Raw genomic sequence first — 24,243 nt, forward strand, 5'->3', positions numbered from 1 at the left:
GGAGGAGCTCACTAATAAAACGAATGTGTGTGGGAAGAAATGGAGGCAGTGAAATGGGGCAGAAAGCACACAGCATGCCAGCGACCAGAGCAGGGTTACGTAATAATCTCAGGGAGCAGGGACGTAGCAACCCAGCAAGGAAGCCAGAACTCAGTGGAGAGCAGGTGCCAGTTTGGGAGTGCTGGCAAACAGCAGCATGAGCCCACGAGGCTGCCCAGTGGGCAGCACACCCCACGCTGCTGAACACCACATGACAGGATGCCCTCGACCCTGCCGCGGCTTCCAGCTATGACACTGTAAGTGGCGAGGACCTTGTGTGGGGTATCCAAAGAACCAACACGCCTGAAGCCCACCTAATACCTAGGAAGCCCAGCTCAGAAGACAGCTCCGATACAGACCTCCTACGCTGGGCAGGACCACGGCAGCCAGCCCGAGCCACAGCGATGCCAAACCCGAGCCACAGCGATGACAACCCCTGAGCCACGGTGATGACAACTGCGAGCCACAGCGATGCCAAACCCTGAGCCACAGCGATGCCAACCAGAAGCCATGGCGATACCAACCCCTGAGCCACGGTGATGCCAAAACCTGAACAACAGCTATGCCAAACCCTGAACGACGGCGATGCCAAACCCTGAACGACGGCGATGCCAACCTGAGTCACGGTGATGCCAACCCCTGAACCACAGCGATGCCAAACTCTGAGCCATGGTGATGCCAAACTCTGAGCCATGGTGATGCCAACCTCTGAGCCACGGTGATGCCAAACCCTGAGCCACAGTGATGCCAACTGTTAGCCACAGCAATGCCAACTGTGAGCGACAGCTATGCCAAACCCTGAACCACAGCAATGCCAAACCCTGAACCACGGCGATGCCAACTGCGAGCCACAGCAATGCCAACCCTGATCCACAGCAATGCCAAACCCTGGACCACCGCAATGCCAAACCCTGAGCGACATCGATGCCAACTGTGAGCCACAGCTATGCCAACCTGAGTCACAGTGATGCCAAACTCTGAACCATGGTGATGCCAAACCCTGAACCACGGTGATGCCAAACCCTGAACCACGGTGATGCCAACCCCGAACCACAGTGATGCTAAACCCCAAGCCACAGCGATGCTAAACCCTGAGCCACAGTGATGCCAACCGCGAGCCACGGTGATGCCAACCTGAGTCACGGCGATGTCAAACCCCGAACCATGGTGATGCCAACTGCGAGCCACAACGATGACAAACCCTGAATCCCGGCGATGCCAGCCCCGAGCCACGGCGATGCCAAACCCTGAGCCACGACGAAGCCAACCCGAGCCACGGCGCTGCCGGCCACCAGCCCCAGGGCCGGTACCGGCCAACCTCAGCGGTGCCGGCACCCCCCGCGGCCCCCGCCGCTCTCCCCCCGCTCCGGGAGCCGCAGCCCGGGGCTGGCCCGTACCTGCTCGTACCAGTCGCGGGTCGAACACGTGCACTCGGGCCACCAGCCCGGGCCGCTCCCGTTCACCTTGGGCGCGTTCTTGGCCGCCGTCGCCGCCGCCGCCGCCGCCGGTTTCGCGGGGTCGCGGGGGGGGGCTCCGAGCTTGGCTTTGCCGCGGGCGGCGGGCGCCGCTCCCCCCGGGGCCGGCAGGGTCTGCGAGCCGTACCCGCCGTAGCCGTACTGCTCGTGCTGCCACTCGCCGTAGGAAGGGGGCTCCATGCGCCGCAGGGCCGCCATCCGCGTCACCTCGTAGCACTCGGGGCACTTGCAGCAGTGGTGATGCTTGTGCATCGCTGCCCTCACACCATGGAGCGGGGAGGGAGGGAGGGAGGCAGGGAGGGAGGCGGCGCGGAGGGAGGGATGCTCGGAGGCGCCCCCGGCCCCGCGGGCGGAGGAGGGAGGAGGAGAAGAAGGAGGAGGAAAGGGGGTGGGTTACAACGCGGTGCTCTCTCCCGCAGCGCCGCTCAGAGCCGGGGCCGGGCGCGGGGCAGCGGCTCCGCCCCGCAGCGCCGCACGGGGCAGCTCAGCCCGGCCCGGCCCGGCTCGGCTCGGCGAACGGCACCTGCGGCGGCGCCGAGCATCCCCCGGTCCTCCCCCCCCCCCACCACCCCAACCTCCCCGTCCCCATCCCCATCCCGGTGGCCAATCCGCGCCCGCGGAGCCGCCGCGCCCCGCCCCGGCGCTGGGGACCGCACCGCGCTGCCCCCGCCCAGGAGCAGCAAAAAGCCTGGGATCGCTGCGCTGGAACAGAGCTTGGAGGTCAGCGGCTCCAATCGTACCTGTCCACTAGTAAATGGTATCCCTCAGCACCTCGTCCACCCGTCTTTTAAACACCCCCAGCGATGGGGACTCAACCCCCCCTCCCTGGGCAGCCTCTGCCAGTGCCCAATAGCCCTTTCGGTGAAGAAATTTTTCTTAATGTCCAACCTAAATCTCCCCTGGTGGAGCTTGAGGCCATTCCCTCTCATCCTGTCACCTGTCACTTGGGAGAAGAAACCAACACGCACCTCTCTGCAACCTCCTTTCAGGCAGTTATATACGGTGATAAGATCTCCCCTCAGCCTCCTCTTCTCCAGGTTAAACAACCCCAGTTCCCTCAGCTGCTCCTCATAAGACTCGTTCTCCAGCCCCTTCACCAGTTTCGTTGCCCTTCTCTGGACTCACCCCAGCACCTCAATGTCTTTCTTGTAGGGAGGGGCCAAAAATGAACACAGTATTCCAGGTGTGGCCTCACCAGTGTTGAGTACAGGGGCAGAATCACTTCCCAGGTCCTGCTGGCCACGCTGTTTCAGATAGAGGCCAAGATGCTGTTGGCCTTCTTGGCCACCTGGGCACGCAGCTGGCTCATGTTCAGCCGCTGTCAAATGCCCTCAGGCCCTTCTCTGCCAGGCAGCTTTCCAGCCACTCTTCCCCAAGCCTGGGGCGCTGCATGGGGTTGTTGTGTCCCAAGTGCAGGACTCCGCACTTGGCCTTGATAAACCTCATCCTGCACCAGGCAGCGCCTATGCAGCTCCATTCTTCTAGCCCCAGCGCGGTGGTGGGCAGCCCCGCCAGCTTCATGGTTGACACCCAAAGGTGTTCACTTCCCATCAGCTGTGACCTGCACTGGAGTATGAAATCATTTTTCCAGACCTAAAGCATGGTCACTGGCCCAGCAGCAACATCTCTGTAGCATCCTTACATCAGCTTTCACCCTGCTTTGGCTGGAGATGTTACCGCGTGCTCCAGCACAGCGCCCTGAGGCTGCTGCCATTGCACAGTGAGCCGTGGGTGCATTGGGGGGGGTCTTGCCCCCTCCCCAGGGCTTTTGCTGGGCCTTCCACCTATTGCCATCGGGGATGGTAAGAGCAGGGCAGAAATTCCTGCTGGCACCGCAGGGCAAGGGCGCTGCTCCCAGTGCAGCTCAGACAATCGCTCACCTCTTGCACAGAAGTGCTGGACTGGAAGAAGTGTAGAAGAGAGACAGCCAGACAAATTGAATGGTAGAAAGAAAAAACATTACAAACCCCCACATCTGACCAGTTAGAACGTGAACACAGCCCCTTAATACCTAAGGGTTGTAACAAACACTAGGGTGGGTGAAGAATTATTTAAAGAAATGGTACATAATTGCATAGAAGGACAATGAAAGGTGTGCAATAGAGCTCCCATGGGATTAGAAGAGAACAAAAATCAATCCTGGTAGCTGCAACTTCTTGCAACCCTCCCTAACACTGTACGAGGCTTGGGTCGTTGTCTCGAGCTCAAGAGGAGGACAGGGCTGGAGGCATCAACATCCTGCATTTCTCCAGCTTGCTCCAGTGAGCAGAGGCATTTTGGCTATTGGGAGCAGCATTCCCAGAGCCCAGTTGGCATCGGCACCTGCACTGGGGTGCCCAGACCTGGGTCTACCTGGGCAGGTGCAGTGACCAGCACCTTCAGGCAGCTGTGGGCACTTTGCCCCAGTGATACAGGCATTGAGCACGGCTAAAGGAGCTGGGAGCTGATATTCAGGCAAGTACCTTCACAGAGGGAAGAGATTCAAAGAAACCAGGAGCTCTCTCATCCTCTACCCTCTTCCTGCCAGAAGCCAGCCCATCTTATTTAAATTCAGCTTTGGCAGCTGCTCTTTTCACAGGTGGTGCTAATTTCAGCAAAGTGTCAAGAAATCCCCGGAGACGGTGCTATTTACATGGCACGAAGGCGGCACAGAGCTAGGTTTTAACTGGTGTTAGTGGCATTTCAGCCCCTATTGTTGCCTCCTTCCTCTCACACGAAGTCCTGTGGGAAGAGGAAGGCAAGTGTGATGGACAAGGAGCTAGGGATTTGTTGCACCTACAGCATTTCCAGGAGCAGAAGACGGCAACCAGCTCCTTGCAGAGGGGGCAGTCACACGAGGGCCATCATGCTGCTTCTTGCCTTGAGGCCAAGCGAGAGCTGGGTCCCTGCCAGGGTAACCGAAGCCACGTAATACGGGGAAGGTATCGTCTTCGTAACGCTGGGGAGGAGGAAGAGGCGAGGGACAGGTTTGCGTGAAGGAGGTACCTTTCTCAACTGCAATCACCATCAAAACCTACTGAAACTCCAAAGTGCAGAGGAGACTGCAGGGTCTGCAGCGGCCAGACAAGCACTGGGAGCTAAATGCATGGGGAGGAGCAGGCCACAAGGAGATGAGCAGCAAAGAAAAGAACCAAACAAATTCAGCTCAGTCCATCCATCAGTTCCTTAGCAGTGCCACAGACCCCCGTCCAGCAGGGATTTGTAATTTGCTGTGTCTGGGGCTTGTCAAATGAAACTTGAACAGGCTCTCTGCAGAGCCAGCTGCGGAGCTAGTGGGCAGATGCGGCTGGCGGTTCCCGTGAGCGCTGGAGGGTTTACGCAGCCAGGGGTGAGTGGGAAGGGGCAGGATAACGAACACCTCACACTGAGACTGTTCCTCCTTACCACCGGCAGCAATTCATGCCGGGAAGTGTACAGCTGGCATAATAATAACCAGGCATACCAAGGCACCGATAGCTCTCAGCATTCTCATGGCAGTTGCCAAAGAAATTTGTCTCCACAGCAAAATCATTTTCACTCTATTAATGATCCCTGATACACTACCTAGTGACACTACAAAGTTCCCACATCCTCAGCTGTGGCAGCAGCGGCGTGGTGGTCTTCAATAAACACAAATTTCTGAAATTGAAATTATGGACAGCTAAATGTCTTCCCTGGCTGCTCTGGCAGGGGAGAGAAGCAATGGAAACCTGCAGCAGGTCCCTGCCAGACAGCCTGGGCTCCCTCCCTGCAAAGGAGAGCCTGGAGGCTCTATTTAATAGCAATCAACTGGCTTTATGGATTTCCTGACAGACTCACAACACAGCCCCACAGCCGCTGTCCCCATCACCCAGCTCCTACCTTGCACTGGAGCCCTTGGAGCATGGGCTGGCCTTGGGCTGCCTTCCTGCGGCACCTCCCTGGGTGTAAGAAGGGAGTTTTACTGCTGTGCAGGCAACGGCAGCGCTGCCATGTCTTGTGGTCTGTGGGTGTCCTTGTGTGGCCTTCATTTCCCTCAAAATAAAGCCCATTTTCCAGCCTGATGGACCAGGGGGAAGGTTTGAAAATAGGACCGGGGCACAACTTCACCACTTCAAGCTAGAGTTAGAGCAAGGTATAGAATCATAGAACAGTTTGGGTTGGAAGGGACCTTAAAGATCATCTAATTCCAAGCCCCCTGCCATGGGCAGGGACATGTCCCACTGCATCGGGCTGCCCAAGGCCAGGTTGGATGGGGCCTTGAACATCTCCAGGGATGGGGCATTCACAGCTTCAGCTTCCCTGGGCAACCTGTGCCAGGGCTTCACCACTCTCATGGTAAAGAAATTCTTCCTTATGTCTAGCCTAAATCTGCCCCTTTCCAGTTTATACCCATTGCCCCTTGTCCTACCACTACAAGCCTTTGTATTCAAAGTTCCATGTCTTTAGGAGAACTGGTTAATGTCTTTTTGGTCCTGTACCTTCATTTCCAGCCAGTTGTGCCTAGAGTGACCCCACTAAACATCCTGTTTCCCAGCATCTTTCACAAGTCCCTGAGTGTGCTTACACACCAAGATTAGTAACGGCTGAACACTCCCTGCTCGTGCTGTACAAGGATGTCAGAGCTGGTGAGAGCGCTGGAGAACAGGCCTTATGAGAAATGGCTGAGAGAGCTGGGGAAGCCTGGAGAAGAGGAGGCTGAGGGGAGACCTCATTGCTCTCTACAACTACCTGAAAGGAGGTTGTGGAGAGGAGGGAGCTGGCCTCTTCTCCCAAGTGACAGGGGACAGGACAAGAGGGAATGGCCTCAAGCTTCGCCAGGGGAGGTTTAGGCTGGACATCACTGCCTATGCCAGTGAGTCCTTGGGGCTGCAAAGCACCGTGACTCAGCTCTTGTGGGCTCTCCACCATCAGCCACCCCTGCAGGCACCAGTCCCATCTTCAAACTGGGTCAAAATGTGGCTCCGAAAGTGCCTCAAGGGCTCAGCATCTTTCTGCTCATACTGGGGCTGTGCTGGGCAGCACAGACTGACTCAGAAGGACCTTTCCCTACATCCAAGGCCAAAGGATGCCCTTTCCTCGATTGTTCGCACCCCGTGTGGGGAATGAAGAGGAGCTCTGCGGGTCCACACTTTCTCTGTCGAGCCTGGTCAGCCCTGCTAGAGCAAAGCCCACTCCCACTGTCCCCACCCAGTGCCTCGCAGGGATACAGCGGGCTGCGCTGCCCCAGGACACGCTTTCCAGCTCGGGAACCTCCCCAGACTCGCGGAGAGAAGCGAACGCTGGTGTCCCCGGCACCCCCGGCTGAATGGGAAGCGGGCTCCCACCTGTCCCCGGCTCCCGCTGCCAGCGCTGCGCGGCCCCTTTAAGGGAGGCGGCACCGCGCGGATATTTGTGAATGGCCGGCCCCGCCCCCGGCCCGCTCGGCCAATCAGCGCGGGAGCCGTGGGGCCGCCGCCGCCGCCCGGGCCGCTCTTAAAGGGGCACGACCTACCCTCACCCCCAAGCCCGGCCCCGCTGCCGCTCGGGCACCGGGACGAGGCGACGCGGCCGGTCCCGAAGCCCCGAGGTGACCCTCAAACCGGCCGAGGCTCGGAGGCGGTTCCAGGCGCCCCGGGGCGCGTGTGTCGCTCAGGAGCGAGCCAGCAGCGAGCCAGCAGCAGCGCACGCCCTGGGTGATGGGTGGGTGGCATCCAGGGATAACGCGCTGCATCCCTCAGCCCGGCTTTATGGCTCGGTCTGGAGAAGGGTCCCCGCGACCGGGCATCCACGGGGAGCTGAGCCACGAAAGCCACGCCACGAGCTCTGCGAGCCACGGTGCGATGAAAGCAGGCGGCTGGGGGAGTTTCATCCCCACGCTCTTGTCCTGACCCAGAGCACTAACGCGTGAGCTGCTTCCCCGGCAGCAGAACCTCAAAGCTTCAAAAACTTCCCTGCAAGAAGACCCTGTGAGCTCCAGCTACGCGATATCTCCCACCGCACGGAGGGGAGACGGCTGTGCAGGGTGCTGAGGGACCAGAAAAGAGGATGCAACAGGGCTGCATCACGGCAGAGCTGAGCCCTGGCTTCAGCGAGGACCAGCCCGGGTGCCCCCCTCGCGCTGCAGTGCAGGGCACTCCGGCTTTGCCACAGCTCCTCCTGCAGCCTGCTGGAGCCCAGACTGCGAAATGACCTGATCTAAAAATGCCCCCTAAAAGGGGGAGACAGCCTGGCAGGACATTGCCCCGTTTCCTGGACACGCGTGGGTGGGAAGCTGGTTGTGAGGCTGGGGAGGTGATGCCGGCCAGGCGTGATGCTCTCCAGGGCTTTGGGCACAGACGCCACTGTCCCTGAGCGGTGCCAGCCCCAAGAGCTATCTAGGCCACGGACCGCAGGCAGCCTTTGCCTGAGTCTCAATAGTTGGAATAATTTTAGGTGTAATGCCAGCAAGGCTCCAGCAAGGGGCTTTGTACCTACAGGCTGGCGGGCGCTGCCCTGGAGCAAACCTTCCCTTCCTGTAGCGGGGCACAAAGTTGGCTCGAAACGCTTGTGCTGCTGCAGCCACACATGGTCCAACCCCCAGAGCAGGCAGAGCAAAGCAAGGGGAAGCAGCACACAGCAGAAAGCACCTTTCAAAGGGCTCATGCTCAGATTCACAAGTGGGATGGTTCCCAAACCTGCACTCATCCACTTTCCTCCTTTCCCTGCAATTCCTTTAGCTCTTGCCAAGGATAATGGATCTCTCAGCGTAGCTCGATACTGATCCTACAAATCCTAAAGACTATAAACCTTCATGAGCAGTTATCGTGGCTGCTCTATTTATAACACTGCTAGTATTGTCTCTGCCACCAGAATCCTGATTTCCGTCCAGCCCGACGCCATTAAGATGCAGCAACGTTCTCTCAGCTCCAGCACTCCAGATAGAAAGCAGCTGGCCTGCCAGGCTCTGCCTTCAAGCTTGGTTTGTTCCTTTAAAAAATGGTGAGGAGAGCCCATTTGTTTTGCAGAAATGCACCCAGGAGATTTGTCCTCAGCTTCCCAAGATGCTGGGGTGGCTGTGATGGGGAGCGGAACGTGGATGGGTGGAAGTCAGGGTGGCACATCCCATGCTGTGGGCAGAGAGGCTCCACACTTTAACAGCTCCTGGTTGGTTGGTGCTATTGGAGACTGGCTCCAATGCTTCACTTTGCTGGCAGCAGGAATGTGGTCAGTCACCCAACAAGTCCAAGCAAGAAAGGAGGGACGTGGGTGCAGCTGTAAGGACCCTGCACTGAGGCTGCACCAACTCAGTTTGGAAATTTGATAAGAAAAGCAGACAGAGACCCAGCAGGGACAGCATGATGGTTCGTGGAACTCCTGGCCAAGGCACTGATGGGACTGGCCCCTGTTCAGCTGAGATGCCTGTGAATAGTCTCAGTTCTTGCTTTCAGAGCTATACAGGAAACCTATCAGTGTGAATCTTAGTGTGCGACTCTCCCCAGCAGCTGTGCTCCCCTGGGGATGAGCAGACATGTGCATTAGATGGAAGCAAAGCCGCAGCATGAATCTGGAGGGAGGGTGGATGGGTTCTGGGCTCATCTGGATGACTCCAGAGTGTGGCTGTCTGCGGAACTCTCCCCAAAGCCTCCCTTTCTGCCACTGGATGAGGAGTGCTGCACATAATCGCACCATCACTAAATAACTTCAAAACAGTGATGATGACTTGGATGAATGGACGAACCAACATCCCTATGTACAGCAGGGCTTTCCTCTGCTGCACAGCCAGAAAAGCCTTGGGCTCTGCCAAGGATCTACCTTTTGCTTCTGGTTTTAGACAGAAAGTCCCCAAACAGAGGAACAATGCATGAGCCTTTGGTTTGACAGCCTAGTGGCTGTACTGACTTCTTAATCCTTTGCTGAAGCTGTATATCGAGCTGGGAGACCTGAGGTCTAAGCATCTCCTTGTTCATCTCTGCAGCAGGAATAGCAAGAGCCTCTAGTAAAGCTGAGGCCCTTCAACCCCAAAATGTCCACTGAAGTGACAGCTCTTACTGACACAGCCTGTGCTGACCCCCCTTGGAGCAGCAGCATCCTTAGGACACAGGCAGCAGGCTGCCCAGCTGGGTGTCGGTGCTGTGCGGGGATGATGTATGGTTCAGTCTGAGCATGTTACTGCAGACAGACGCTCTCTTGGCTTCAGCACTTGGGCTTCTGAGCCTGGGTCTGCAGCATTGAAACACAGGACTGCTAGAGAGCATCTGAACGCAGAGCCCTGAAGTGATCTCCAAGCACAAAGCAGCTCAAGTGACCCCAGGGCACCAGCCAGGGCTTCTGGGCTGTGGGTTGCTGCTTTTCTTCTCTGCTTTTCCTAAAACTAAACATGCTTTCAAAGGCGCATGGGGATGCATTGGGGTGGGAGGTCCCTCCAGGAGCTGGTTGCTCCTCTGCTCCCATTGATTTAACTCTAGCCTCTTCCCAGGATCTTGGGACTGCAGGACTGACGCTGTCAGGCTCGAGCTGAGATAAAGCAGTGGTCAGCCTGGCCTGTAGCGACGGCTTTGGCTGCCTGCACAGCCAGCCCACAGAGAATATACAGGGTGGTGGGGACAGCAGGGCGCAAGCAACCAAGCAGCTTCATGGAGGATCGAATTCATTGTTGGATATTCATCCACATCAGAGTCCTGCTTAATTTCCCTGATGCTGCTTGCAATAGCAAACAGCTACTTGGTGCTTCCCCTCTCGCACACTTTGCAGGGAAAATGAAGAGCAGCGGGGCTGCAGCCAGGGCAGGGGGAGCAGGGAGTTTGCAGCAGGCATTTCTGCAGCTGCAAACATCTGCTGCACCCCATCCCAACCTGCTGCAGGAGCCCAGAGCTGCTCCCACAAGGCAAAGGCGCAGAGCACAGGAACGCCCTTCTCTTTGGCCAAAGGCAAATCAGGAAAGAGGAAAAAGCACTCAGGAGAAGGACAGAGGAAGCAGACAGCTGGTCGCCGCACTGGCGGCACAGCCTGCTTTTCTCTGCCAGTTCCCCAGGGAGTTCCATGAACCTTTTTGGCGCTTGAACTGTGGATTATAGGGCAGGCGGATGCATCCTTCAGTGGCAGGTGCAGCGGGGAGGGCTCCTAGAGTGTTTCTGCAGAGCTGAGCTGTGTCCTCCCTGGGGTGCAGGGAGGGAAGGCAGCATTTTTGGCCTCATCCCAGCAGGGCTAAAGCACAGCCCGCACCTGGCATCCCATGCAGCCCCAGCCTGCGAGAGCGGCAGCACCCCTTGCCAGCACGGTTTCCTATTCAGTAGCAATTTTGAAGCACAGAGGGAACGCCTGTCCTCTGAAACAGTCTTGCTCATTCCCTCCATCATGTTCTGACCTGCTCAGTGTCTGCTGTCGAGCAAGGACACAGCCGCGGCGTTGGGCAGTACAACCCTTGGCAGGCAGGAGGGATGCATGGACAGGCCACCATGGGAGAGGTGGCACCGATGACAGGGATGAAGTCAGAGCGGCTGCAGAGCTGTGCTGGGAGGCAGGAGGGGGTAGCAGGGGAAGAGCAGCACATCCTCAGAGGCGCAGAGTTTCTGATCATCAGTGGCACTCCTCTTTCATTTATCTTTACAGCTGGCTGTTCTCTGCTCCCTGCATGGGGAATTTGATCAGTGTTTACTGGGAGATACAGCCTTCAAGCCAGCCCCGGAGCACAGACGAGCAGCGCCGGCCACCGGAGCATCCTGCTACAGATGCACCACAAACCCCGAGAAGCCCTGCTAAGGCAACCACGGGGCTTGGGGAGAGGTTGAAATGGAGGATTTGGCATACAAAACCTCATAAACCTCAGCGCTTAGGCAGAATTGTGCCTCTGAGGGCCTCAACAGGGCATTTCAGCTGCCTGAGTCTGTTCACTCTTGCCCTGTTGACTGTCCACTTTCACACAGAGGGATGGTTTCAGCCCACTAAGCTTTGCCATCAGGAAGCACGTGCTGCTGTATTTACTGATCTCACTTCCTTCGTAGCAGATATTTCACACTGCGGGACTACTTGGAGTGCACACACATCCTTGGCAGCAGACAGAAAATTTCCTGTTCCTGGAAGCGTTTGTGTGGAGAGGCAATTTATTTCTCATGCGTCTTCCTGGCTGAAGCAGGTTCTGGTGGCTTTTGCTCTGCTGGCACTGCTGGGGAGAGCTGCAGGCAGGGGGAGAGGACAAAGCCAGGACAACAGAAAACTTATTTATATTAACGGGTGTGATAAGTGAGTTGCACTTACTTCAGGCAAGACAAACCAGTTCATCATCTTGCCTTTTATCTGTGGCAGGGTGTCTGCTAGGGCTTTTGTTCCTGGGTTGATAGCACCAAGTGGGTAATTGTTCTGCCCCACAGCTGGTGCCCTCCCTGCCTTAGCATTAAATATCATCTATTACAAAAGCTTCCGCAGTTCTTCCAAGTGCCATTCGCCATCTGAAATGTTTTCCTGAAACCCGCTTTGGAAACGCCCGTGACAAAAAGCATGCATTAAAGGCTAGGGAGCAAGAAGTCACTGGAGACGATGGCAGGAGGAAGTTGTGTGTAGGTGTTATCCAACCCTGATGCCATCCTGCACACTGGGGCTGTTGAGAACCAACACAGGAGGTGATGCTGAGGTGTCCTCAGTGCCTTCATGCAGGGGTGAGGGATGCCAAGTAGGGCCAGCACCGCAGTCAGTCACACAGCTTGTCCCCAGGGGTGGCTGATCCCATGTCACGGTCTGGATTGCTGACATGGGGGACTGCTGGAGATGCTCCTGCTCTGCCGGGTAAGGATTGTGTTGAGTGATGGAGATGACATCTTGGGGAAGAGGCTCGCTGTTTCACCAGAGGCCTCTGTATCCCAGCACATGGACTGCCTCAGAGGAGCAGTACTTGAGTCTGCAGCTCTCCAGCACCACCTGGTCCCTGCTTCCAGGAAAGCTGCTGGGTCTCCACAGAAAGCCAAGTTTCAAGCAAAACTACGAGCACGGCTAAGCCTAGCTGAACACTACCACCCTCATGCTTTTTCCCCTCCAGGTCCCTGCTCTGCCTGTGGCCAGGCTGCGAAGTGGCTGTCTTCTGGGATGTAAAAGGCTGCAGATGAGAGCTCTGCCAGAGCACAGCCCTCCCCGAGCCCTGTCCTGCTCACCAGGGTCCCCATCGCTTCCTCCCTTTTGGGGCAGTGACCTCCTGCAATGCGCCAGCAGCCACAGCCCCTGCAGATACGTGACCCCAAAAGCACCAGCGCCCAGCACTGAGGGCTGGCTCCTGACCCGCACCGACACAGACTGGGGAAGGAGAAGGCTGAAAATAAAAAAAGCTCCAGAAAAGAATGACAGGAATTATTTCAGGGCTAGAACAACCTGCCTCACACTGAGAGAGCAAAGAAGCCAATCTGTTTAGTTTATCTAAGCGAAAGTTGAGAGGGAACTTAGATGCATCTATAAATATCTACATGTTGGGAACATTTCTGATTGCCACGGTCCTTTATCCCAGCAAACAAAGGCAGCAAAATTTCCTGGGGCTGGGAGCTAAAGTGAGAGAAATCCAGGCTAACAGCAAAGTCTGGACTTTTAATGGAAATGCTAAATAACCATCAGGACAGCCAGGACACAGCAGATTCCCCATCGCATGAAGGCTTAAAATCAAAACTAGGTGGCTGCTGTTAGAGAAGATGCTGCAACTCAGCCAGACATTTGGGGCTGGATGCAAGAGCCACTACATACCATTGACCATTTGACCATTCCCAACTGATCAGGCTCCCACCTCTCGTGGGTTTTGCCCTGTGACTCCTGTATCTGCAGTCGTGGTTTCCTCACATTGGTGAAAGAAGAACAGCAACTGAGCTCTGCCCAGAAAACCACCCTTCCAAAACAGGTAAAGGTTTGGTGAATGTTGGAAAACTTAGAGAGCAGTGAGAGGAAAAGGAGAAATTAAACAGAAAGGGAAAAAAATGGGGTGTTACCCATTTTATTGCAGTCCAGAATTAGAAGGGAAACATTTAAAAAGGACAGAAAAGAAGCAGTGCAATTTTTGTATTTAAAATAATTCAGAAGAAGACTTTGACTTAGCAAACAAGCATTATTTCAAACTACGCCAAGGAAAACAACATTTTCATATTGTAAATCTGTGGTGAGCTCCATCCATCCCATCCACTTAACCCCTCTCAAAAGTGCATTTTGCCCTTTCCTTGTCCCTAAAATTCTCCTCAAATGTTCAGTCCAAACGATTCACTTACACCAGGAGGAAGCTGAGATTTACGATGCACATCCAAATAAATGGTGTTTCCAAGTAAATAAGACAGCAGAGGAAAGCTCCCGGTAAGCTGAGGAATGGACCTGCCATTTAAGAGCTCAGAGAAAAAAATAAAGAAATCTGCAGTGTGGGATTGTGCCAGCGCTGGGGGCGAGAGGGACAGGGCTGGGAGGATTTCCAGCTCCATGCAGCCTCTTTAGTTCTGTATCGTATCTACCTGCCCTCCAAGTCCTGAGGGCTGACACTGGGTCATAGTAAATGCTAACGGAAGGGGATCATTTCAGTGTCATCCAGCCCCTGGCAGAGGTGACTGCTAGATTTCCTAGCCTGAGCATCACCTGAACAGCCACGAGGAAACACTGCCAGCCCCAGGGGAGGAAAATACCTCCCCGGCACCGTCCCTGCGGTGCTGCAGGCACTTGGCCCCAGTGCTGTCTGTCCCCTCAGTGCCAGCCGAGTGCTGGGCTGGCAGTGTTGGACGTGGCGTGGGGCGCACGGAGGCTCACCTGGGGCAGGGCGCTGCGAGAGCCAAGCACCAGGCTGCAGACGCTGGCCGGTGCCTCCGTCCTCCGTGCCGTCACCCTCACCAGCCGCGGCGGTGTCCCCAGCACGCTGTCCCCAGCCCCGCCGGGAAGCTGCTCACTGTCCTGGGAAGGATCCTGAAATGAGACAGGGGATACATGCGGGTAGGGCAGGACATAGAATCATAGAATCATCAGGTTGGAAGAGACCCACTGGATCATCAAGTCCAACCATTCCTATCAAACACTAGACCATGCCCCTCAGCACCTCTAGGACAGCTGCCTCCAGTCCCCCCACTGCTCCTGGAAGAGCCAAAATGAGCTTTCCCCCATGCAGGGGACTCATATAGCCTTCAGGGAGCATTTCATGGTCTGTGACAGCCTGCTCCGGCGCTGGCCCCAGGGGCAGCAGCATCACTGCAGGTGATGTTGGAGGCTTGAAGCCAGGGCACTCTGGGGCTGTCCTGCCACCAGGCAGAGGCAGCTCCCTGTTGCATTTCACATTTCAGCGAAACGAGATGCCTCATACATATTTTTTTTGAGAAAGGAGGAGGGATTTGATGGCATCAAGGGGCTTGGGCTCAGTTTGGTGCAGGGAAGGCCCGAGACCGGCTGTTTTGCTTGCCCTCACTGCATGCAGGGCACTGCGGGGGGAGCAGGAGCACCCCTCACGCCAGCTGTGCCAAGCCCACAGCTGCTTCCCCACTTGTTTCCACATTGATTTTTAAATGTCCTTATCGACTGTCACATCACCTCAGGGCTTCACGGACTGGCCAGGCTGCAGAGCCAGTGGCTGTTGCAGCAGAGCTTGCTGGTGAGTGGATGAAGGCTACAGAAGACCCCAAAAGCCAAAGCAGAATCCCATTGCCTATGGTATAACATCACTAAAAATTCATTTGTAAACGTAGACTAGATCTGCAGGTTTGCCTTTAACTACGGGGACTGCCACTGTGAAGGGGGTCAAATAAATATAGGACCAATACGGTTCCTGAGTCAGAGGGACACAGATACCTCCTGCAATGATTGTGGGCAGTTTTGTCCTCCCCTGTTCTTGATCATCAAACTCCTTTAAAGCGGTCCTCCTCAGGAGATGTTTAGTCTTTGTGTGCCACTCAAATCTGGCGTCCCCACAGATACATGATGGGAAGCCAATTCAGTCCATGAGGGGTTTATTTGATGGGATTATTTCACTGAAAGGAGGAATTCCCCAATTTTTGCAATTATGCAAAAATATTCCTGTATCCCCAGTTCAGGGAGATCCCATAGCATCTCTTGACAGGGCAGAAGAAAGTGAGAGGGGGACAGGAAGAGGGCCTGCAAAGGCACAAGATAATTTTATTTACTGTGGTGCCTTTGAGATAAGTGAGACCCTACTGCTCAATTCCTGCCTGCTCATCTGGTGCATGATCTTTTAAAAGGCTGTTTAAAATTAAAGAGAATGCAAATAAGAGGGACAGAAGTTATCTGAGAGCTTGAAAAAAAAAACCTGAAAGGCGAAACTTAAAAAGACTCAGCCTACTTCACTTATCAAAAGCAGCCCATGAGCTGGCTACATCAGAGAGCTGAAAACATCTTTGTGGGAGACACTGTCAGACAGGAGCAACTAATCCAGCTGCAACAGCACAGAATCATAGAATCACCAGGTTGGAAAAGACCCATCGGATCATCGAGTCCAACCATTCCCATCAATCACTAAACCATGTCCCTCAGCACCTTGTCCACCCGTGCCTTAAACACCTCCAGGGAAGGTGAATCAACCCCCTCCCTGGGCAGCCTCTGCCAGTGCCCAATGACCCTTTCCATGAAAAATTTTTTCCTAATGTTCAGCCTAAATCTCCCCTGGCAGAGCTTGAGGCCATTCCCTCTCGTCCTGTCCCCTGTCACTTGGGAGAAGAGCCCAGCTCCCTCCTCTCCACAACCTCCTTTCAGGCACTTGTAGAGAGCAATGAGGTCTCCCCTCAGCCTCCTCTTCTCCAGGCTAAACACCCCCAGCTCTCTCAGCCGTTCCTCATAAGGCCTGTTCTCCAGCCCCTTCACCAGCCTCGCTGCTCTTCTCTGGACACACTCCAGAGCCAAAACATCTGGCCCTGCAGCTTTGTGCTGGGGTGACTCTTACCTCGGGGAGGTTTCGGGGCTCTCCGGCTGTGGCTGTGGAGCTGGGCTCACTGGCTCCATGGTGCTGCCTGGCTGTGCTGTGACACGTGTCCGCGCTGGGAGGCTGCAGGGGTGCCGAGCGTAGCGTGAAATCATAGAATTCATGGATATCTGAAAAACAGCATAAGAAACATCCACAGGATCAGGGAGGCAGCCTGATGTCAGCATCCGGCAGGGGGGACAGCACCTGTGCCCACCTACTCTGCTCCCAGAGCATCATAAATCTGAGCCTTCTGTGAGAGGCTGGAACCTGGGTGATGGCTGGGACAGGGCTCTGCTGGATTCCCAGCCTTGCTGTACCACACACCATGCCCCCTCTTTCTGCAGGATAAGAGATGCGAAGGGGTGCCTGGCTGTGCCCCGTGGCTGTGGGAGGCATGGGCATTTCCACGGAGCAATGACCGTAAGCTTCACGGGGACTAAGAGCAAACCATGCTCAGCAGCGTCAATCATAAATCCACCCCATCCCACTGTCCTTCAGTGCCAGCCCCAGTGCCTGGCTTGGAGGATATTGTAAAGGTAAAAGGGAGGAAAGCAAGGCTGGACAGGAGAAGGGAGGCTATTAAAACCGAGAAGACCATTTATCTAAACAGCTGAAGCTGTATCCAAATGTGAAAACCAGAAAGGACGGTAAATGCTGCCAGGTTAAAGGTAAAGTTCCAAAAGGTCAGCCGAAAGAGCTTGGTAAACACCTTGAAAAAGACATAAAAAAATAATAAATCTCTTCAAGCACCTGGGAAACAGGAAACTGGGCAGAGTCGGCAGAGCCAGAAAGTCACGGCAGTATAAATAAACACTCAGAGCAGGGAAAGCCACATCAGGAAGCCAAGTCAATTTTCTGTACCTGTGCCTGCTGTGGAGGAGGCTCTGGAGAGCCCCTCTTCTGCAGGTGACCCCAAGGGCAAGTGATGGGTCTCAGCTTGAAGGGGTTGTGGCTGTTCTCCCCACACTTCTGGGAGCGTAGGGACAAAATGGCTGTGACAGCCTTTCAGTGTGTGATTTCTCACCTGAAACTATGCCACACCAAGGCACCACAGAGTATTTAATGCCCACTTTATAAAGATTTCCAAAGGAAACCTGGTGAGCACTGGACAGTGTAAGCAGGGACAAGCTGAGCACCGCCTGAGGCAATTTCCCAGGGCGGCATTCACAAAGCAGGACTGCACCCCAGATACTGGTCCCAATCTTCTCTCTGTGCTTAATCACATACCCATGCACCACAGCAGCACATCCATGCCGCAGATGGGACGGGGAGAAGCATCAACCTCCATCATCCACCTCCCAGGGGCAGCCTGGTGACCTCCCAGCAACATGGAAAAAGCTGCTATAAATCTTGGCTGCTGGCAGAGTGGCTTTGTGCCCACAGGGAGCCCAGCCAGGCCGTTTGGCCACCCAAGTCCAGGGGGCACTGTGCCACTGCCCGGTGTCGATGCTGCTTTTGGAGCTGCTGCTTCGTGCTACACCACTGCCAGGCTCTGTCACATGTCCCAGGAGAAATGGGGAAGCTGGCAATGACAGGAGGAGTGGGAGTCCCTAGATCCACCCACCACTCCAGAGGAGTCCCCTCCGCAGCCCCCAGGTGCCAAGTGTGCTGCTGGCAGCCCCCAAAGCCCTCCCAGCTCAGACATGAGGTCACAGCAAGTAGTCATTGCCCAACCACACAAACAGGACTTTGTTTTTGTGCAAAAACATCTCTCCCTCTGGTTATAAAAATAGTCATTGTGTAACGGGATAGCAGGGGCTCCTGGCTGCGTGGATTACGTTTGGTAAGCACAAAACTTTGCAGAAATGAAAACAAGATTTGAACCGTCCCGTCGCGGGCGTGCACTGCTGCTGGCACTCCTGTTTGTCACCCATCTGCTGCAGGAACACAGCCTCGGGCAGCCAAGCTGGAAAGCTTGTCCTTCGAAGCAGTCACTCTCCTGCTCTGAAACCCTCAGCCCATTTTAGATGCTTGCTGGGAGAGGCAATTGTTGCTGGAAACAGGGATTAGAGGAGTTTCAAGACTAGGGGACAGGGTTCAGGCAGCAAAGGACACACAGCCGTGACAGGAGTACACTTCAGGACACACGTGCACATGGCATTAAAGATAATTTAAATATATGCTGGTTTCCTTCATTTCTTATGTGCATCACAAGTTGCACACAGGTCTGCCTTCCCTGTGCACTTTACGAGTAGTGCTACTGAAAACTGTCAGTAAGAGGACATTGTGGTAGCAAAAGATGCTGCTGCATGTTCTGCCTCTCAGCCCAATTTCTGTTTGATGACAGTGTAAATCTGCTCTGGATCTAATAAGGAGGAGTAACTCACGATTTACGGAGATTAGAATTTGTCTAACAGTTTCCTCAATAAGTCAAATAAATGTCATTATTTCTACAGCCCCAGCATCAAGGGATAACGCAGTGTCCTTGTGCCAGTCAGCACGTGCACTTCCAGGAAATGATGTTTCTTCCTCGATACATGCACTGTCATCAGCTGTGTCACCACAGAGTTACCCCAAGGAGAAACTCCAGCCTCGCACCAGCCTCCCAGCTGTAGGGAGTATTCATATCTATGACCACCACAGCAGAGCTCTCAAGAAAGCTATGAGTTTTCATCCTTGGCTACAGGCTAATTTGCAAGAAAAGGAGTTCTCAGGGCTAGGAATCCTTCAGATTCCCTCAGTTTTCCACCCTGGCTCCTACAGCCACCTGGTGAAGCCGTGACTGCCACCCCCGGCAGCGCTGCTGGTGAGCTGAGCTCCCTTGCTGGAGTTTAGCACCCAGGGAAGCATCATGGGTCAGCAACAGCCTGCCTCTCCTCATGCCTCTGCAGCAGCAGGGCTCTCTGGGAGGAACCTTTTTAGGGGTAAAAGGAGCTACGAGGGAGGTTTGGGACCAACAGGACCTCATTGGGGTCTGCACCAGCCACCGCTTGGGCACAGGACGGGAGCTGAGCCCCAGAGGGCTTTCGGGAGGCTTTCAGCAGCTGGGGTGGCTGAGCGCACACAAACCCTGCCTGTCTGCTCAGCTTTACCCGCTGCAGAGGGCACAACGGCCCCTTTCAGCCCTGGCTCTGAGAAGGAAAGGTCAGGGGGCTGCTTCTGCGTGCAAGCCTTGTCCTCGCCGGTGGCACAAGACAAGGCTAGGCAGCTCCCCGAGGGGCTCTGGGGAGCAGAGGGACAGCAGGGCCACCATCGCCCCAGCCCAGCCACGGTGTCCCTGCATCCAAGCTTCTCCAGCATCCTTTCGCTGGGCTGTTTCCCTGCAAGTCACGCGCTTGGCTCCTTGGCCTCTAATGCAGGGAGAGGGGCCAGGAGGAGGAGGGAGCCAGCACAGCCTGTTTTCTCTCTGCATAGCCAAGGAATTTCTTTTGTGCGGAGCAGGGCTTGGCGCATTCCAGTGCAGAGCAGCTCCCGCATCACTGGGCTGAGCGGCAGCATCCTCACCGCCAAGAGCTGTCCTGGCACAGCCAGTGTGCACCCAGGGAAGGAGTTAAGTGGCACGGTGGTCTCAAGGATTTAAGGAGCTGTGCTGTGCCCAAAGGAGTCTGGAAGAAAATGGTGCGTGTGCAGAGCAACACTGGGCACACTCACAGTGACCGATACATCCAGCCCTAGACACCACACAGGCTTTATCTGAACATCCCAGCAGATCCTTCCCTGGAGCTGGGCAACCCGGGGCTTATTCTTTAAAAAAAAGAAATCATATGGAAAGCCAGGCATTTTTTCTGTGGACCAATTTGAAAAACTACATGATGTTCAGCGCTTCTGGTAGCTCTGTTCTGGCACAGTGCATTTTGGTGTTCAAACTCAAGCTGGCCGACGCGTGCTGCAGGAGATCTGGGCATGCGATCTGAGGACAGGGAGGTATCATACTCATGCGTTCATGTTCCACAGGGGTTGAAACAAAGCAGGCCCGTGTTGCTGAAAGGCTGTAAGAGGAGGGACCTCTGCAGGCTGAGACCACGCTAGAGCCAGAAGCATCTGGTGTATGGTATGGCACAGCAAGAAGGGAGACGAGCCTCTGTGCTGGGATGCACACCCACAGCTCTCCTACAAATCCTCCTCCGTCAGATAAATGCTGAACCAGCTCCATGAGTCTGTACAAACTTCAGACAGACACTCAGCAGCTCACTGAGAAAAAAAGTGAGGGGTGAAAAGCAAATGAGAGAAATGCTTCACCACCCTCACAGAGCTGACACCATGCTCCAGTGGGTCTGGATCGTGGACACTGAACAACCTCAGCATATGCCAGCTGTGTGTGTGTACAGCAAGCGTGCAGCTGGACACAGCATCACACGTGTCCATGCAAGGACAGAGGAATTTAGAAACCCACGCTCTAGCAGGGGCAGAAGTAATTAATGCAAATTCCTTGTTAGGTAAACACATTTAGAGAAATCTCTATCTGGCACAGGGAACTAATATCCTGTTAAACCAGTTGAAAAGGTCACCAGCAATCAAGCGACACTCCCTCAAGCCAACATTGACAGGACACGGAAGGCTTAAAGCAGGGAGCTGTGAAGTCTGTGTAGCACTCGCATGCTAGTGTGCAAACCACAGCCAACCCTCATGTGCGTGTGCTCTCTCCAGCTATACTTTCTCCACAACACTTTTGCACGAATACAAATAGCCCTGGGCACTGAGCAAGCTGCTTTGCTGCCTTCACCCATCCCCAGGGAGGACCGAGGGAGCACACAAAAGCAGGCAGGGGTGTCGGGCTTGTGTCAGGTTTGCCAAGGTGATCACAACCCTGTTGGGGATCACAGCCTCCAGTGCGGGGCTAACTGTGGGCTAGGGACCATTTTTGAAAGCAGGTTGTATAAATGAAGAGGTAAGAAAGGAGATGCACCCCGGTCCCTTCGGCATGGTGCCCCACTGCCCAGGGAGCCCTCCCTTGCTGTGTGTCTCTGCTGCTGATGTCCCAGCACAAGCCCTACACAAGGACATGCTGGGGCTGAAAGCTTCCAAGTGATGCTCCAACAGCAAGAACAAAGAAAGGAGGGAATGAAATAGCTCAGGACACACTGTTCATCCTATGATTGTATTACATTTTCAGTGGATAACCTGAGGCACAGAGAAACTGCTGCCACCTCGGGGCTCTGTGGGCACAGAAATGGGTTTCTGGCTGCAAAGGTGTGAAGAAAAGGTGAGAACTGCCAAGAGAGGAGAGTGATGGTGAGGATGACTGCTAGGCCCGAAACAGCCTTGGATCAAAACACACCAAAAATAATGCATAGATCACACATGGAAGTCTGCACCCCAGGGTCTAGGTCCTCCTCTGGGCTGCAGAGCTTCTGGGGAGCTTTCCCTTCTGTCCTAGCAGGGAAACTCTGCTTCTTCCCCAGAAGACCGAGGGACAGAAAGCACCAGGGCTGTACGCACTTCACTGAGGCCTAGAGGGAACGGGACTTAAGGAGAGGAGCTGAGCAGGAGCTCCTGCCCCTCTCAGCACACTGCAAATGGTTCTCTGGGATTACCTCCAAAATCACTGCCCTAAGTGAACCCGCACAGCCAGGATCTGGTCTGCTCTGGCAGAGAATGGAGCCAAGCAACTTTGGAGGCCAAAACCATTGAATTCTGGTTTTCTAAAAAAAAAAAAAGAAATACTTTGCAAAGCAGTGCATTTTCAAATGACCTCGTTCAGTGAAGTAGCCATATGTCTTGCACAGAGAAGCTGTGTAGTCTGGTGAGGCTCCAGTTGTATTTGTCCAAATCCACACAGAGAACTTTACGCTACACTCAAAATCACAGCCCCAAGACAAGCCTCGCTGTCAAGTCTGTTTCTTATGTAAAATGGAACCAGGAGCTGAGTACACATGGATTCCCTCTCAAGACAGAAAAATTTAGTTTCCCTTCAGGTTGGCAGCAGGAATGGAAAGTATCAGATAGTGATGAGGATGAGGGGTGCAGGGAGGAATGAGACGCTCTGGTGGGGTGTCCTTGGTTTGGCAGCAGAGCTGGAAACCTGGTGGTGACTGCAGACACACCACACCTGCACTGCAAGATGTGTGCTCATGGCATTGCAGCATCCTTTAGCGGGGGCTGGATAGATCTTGCACGGCCTGGTGAAGAAGGCTTTACCCCTTGTCCACAATCACCCGACAGAGGAATCCCGTTTGTAGCACAAACACCCAGTGACTGCAGCCCCAAACCCCAGTATCTCCTGTCCAAGCCGTGGAAAGCAAACACAGCCCAGCTCCCTGGCAATACAGGCACCTACATCTTTGCACAGGATGCACCCAGCCTGGTCAGTGCCAGGCACCTGAGCAGGATCAGGCCCCCAGGAGAACCCACTGACTGTAAAGCCCCAGGGACAACAAGGCAGGGGCTTACCCAGCAGAGCCTGGAAGAGTTCACTTTGGAAGACGTGTGAGACTTTTCCAATGGAGGCTTTTAGCTCCTGCTCCTCTGGGGACCGCAGGGTGCTTTGGTATCTGGTCAGAATTTCCACTGCCCGTTCGGTGTCTGCAGAGATGACAAAGGAGTAACAAGGCATTAATACTGAAAGCAGGACTGACATCGCCAGGGAAGGCTCGAGCGCAACCTTTGAACGGTGCAAAGGGCTTGGCTGGGTAATGACTCAAACTGCATTCCAGCTCTGGATTTTTAAGAGTCAGACAGCCAGAAAAGCAGCCTCCTTCCACATACTTGGAAGAGCTAACCCTGCCATGAGGTGCAAAGGGGTCACGCTGAGAGCCGGGCTGGAGCTGAAGGGGAGGTGGTTCTGGCTGCTGGCTCTCCTTGACCCTGAAAATTAGGGCTGACTCACCTCCGAACCTCATGGTGCTGGGCAGCCTGAGCACCTCTGCCAGCTCCCAGGCACTGTAGCAGTTCACAAGTTGGATGCATCCCGGTTGCACAGGGCTATGAGTACTGCACAGCAGCTGAAGTCTCCTACGTGGAGCAGATGGCTGCAGCAAAGCTGTGTATATCCCCACTCATTCAGTGCAGGATATTGCAAACAGCTTGGCTACACAAGTGGCACAACTTAGGTTCCTACAAGGTGAAGTGTAAGAACTGCTGCAGACAGCAAGCAGCCACAGGTCAGCAGGAGACACAGTGGGAAAGGAACGTGATGGTTTGAGGGTCAGGGAAGGAGGGATGTGAGCCAGGATGGGAGCTGGAGGCTGCCATGAAGCAATGTTTCGGTTAAAGACTGGGTTCACCATAGTGGTGAGACAACCTTAGACCTAAAATAGTGGAGCTGTGATCTTTCTATGCTAGGACACCTCCATGCTTCTCCAGGCAGATGCCTAGAGCTGCCAGCCCAGCTCCAGCCCCAGATGTGACCCATCCCTCAGGCAGGCGAGGAGCTCCCATGGCCCCCGAGCCCATCCCAGCCCTACCACTGAATATTTTCCTTTGTCACCCAGGCAGCCTGCAGACAAAGAGTGTTTGTGTGAGGAGGCAGGGGGAGCCGTCCCGCCGCTGTTTGGGACTCATCTTTTAACCCAGGAATTCATGCAGAAAGGATGACCCTGCTCATCCCAGAGCTCTTAGCAGGGAATTCAGGTCATCAAACAAGGGGGCCTGTGTCTACTAGGGTGTGTGCCACCTGCTGTCCCAGCTCACCCAGCTGCCTCCCCTCCCGGCTCCTCCTCAGTCAAAAAGGGAAGGGGGTCCTGCCTGCTTCACCCACCCGACACTGACTCGCAGAGAAAGGAGGCCGGGAAAGCGTGAACAGGTCCTGCTCGGAGCTGTGGTCCATGCTGAGGAAAAGCAAAGACTTCTCCAAATTCCAGATTTCATAGAATCAGAGAATGACCAGGTTGGAAAAGACCCACCGGATCATCGAGTCCAACCATTCCCATCAATCACTAAACCATGTCCCTCAGCACCTCGTCCACCCGTCCCTTAAACACCTCCAGGGAAGGTGACTCAACCCCCTCCCTGGGCAGCCTCTGCCAG

General features: G+C 54.9%; 1 protein-coding gene across 10 annotated transcripts in view; it reads right to left on the reverse strand.

The window, feature by feature from the left end:
* Positions 1-24,243, reverse strand: part of DLG3 (discs large MAGUK scaffold protein 3) — a 78,164-nt gene that overhangs the window by 52,970 nt on the left and 951 nt on the right. For 5 of the 10 annotated variants that reach the window (XM_069867428.1, XM_069867430.1, XM_069867429.1 and 2 more), the window contains exons 2-4: positions 22,669-22,800; positions 16,318-16,466; positions 14,187-14,339 (exon numbers count right to left, since the gene is read on the reverse strand). In XM_069867428.1, coding sequence (XP_069723529.1) covers positions 14,187-14,339; positions 16,318-16,466; positions 22,669-22,800 — 434 coding nt within the window. Of the gene's footprint in view, positions 1-1,436; positions 1,807-14,186; positions 14,340-16,317; positions 16,467-22,668; positions 22,801-24,243 lie in introns of those variants that run through there. The other 5 variants (XM_069867433.1, XM_069867434.1, XM_069867431.1 and 2 more) reach the window with 2 other exon arrangements.

Source organism: Phaenicophaeus curvirostris, chromosome 13, assembly GCF_032191515.1.
Source record: "Phaenicophaeus curvirostris isolate KB17595 chromosome 13, BPBGC_Pcur_1.0, whole genome shotgun sequence".
Taxonomy (NCBI): domain Eukaryota; kingdom Metazoa; phylum Chordata; class Aves; order Cuculiformes; family Cuculidae; genus Phaenicophaeus; species Phaenicophaeus curvirostris.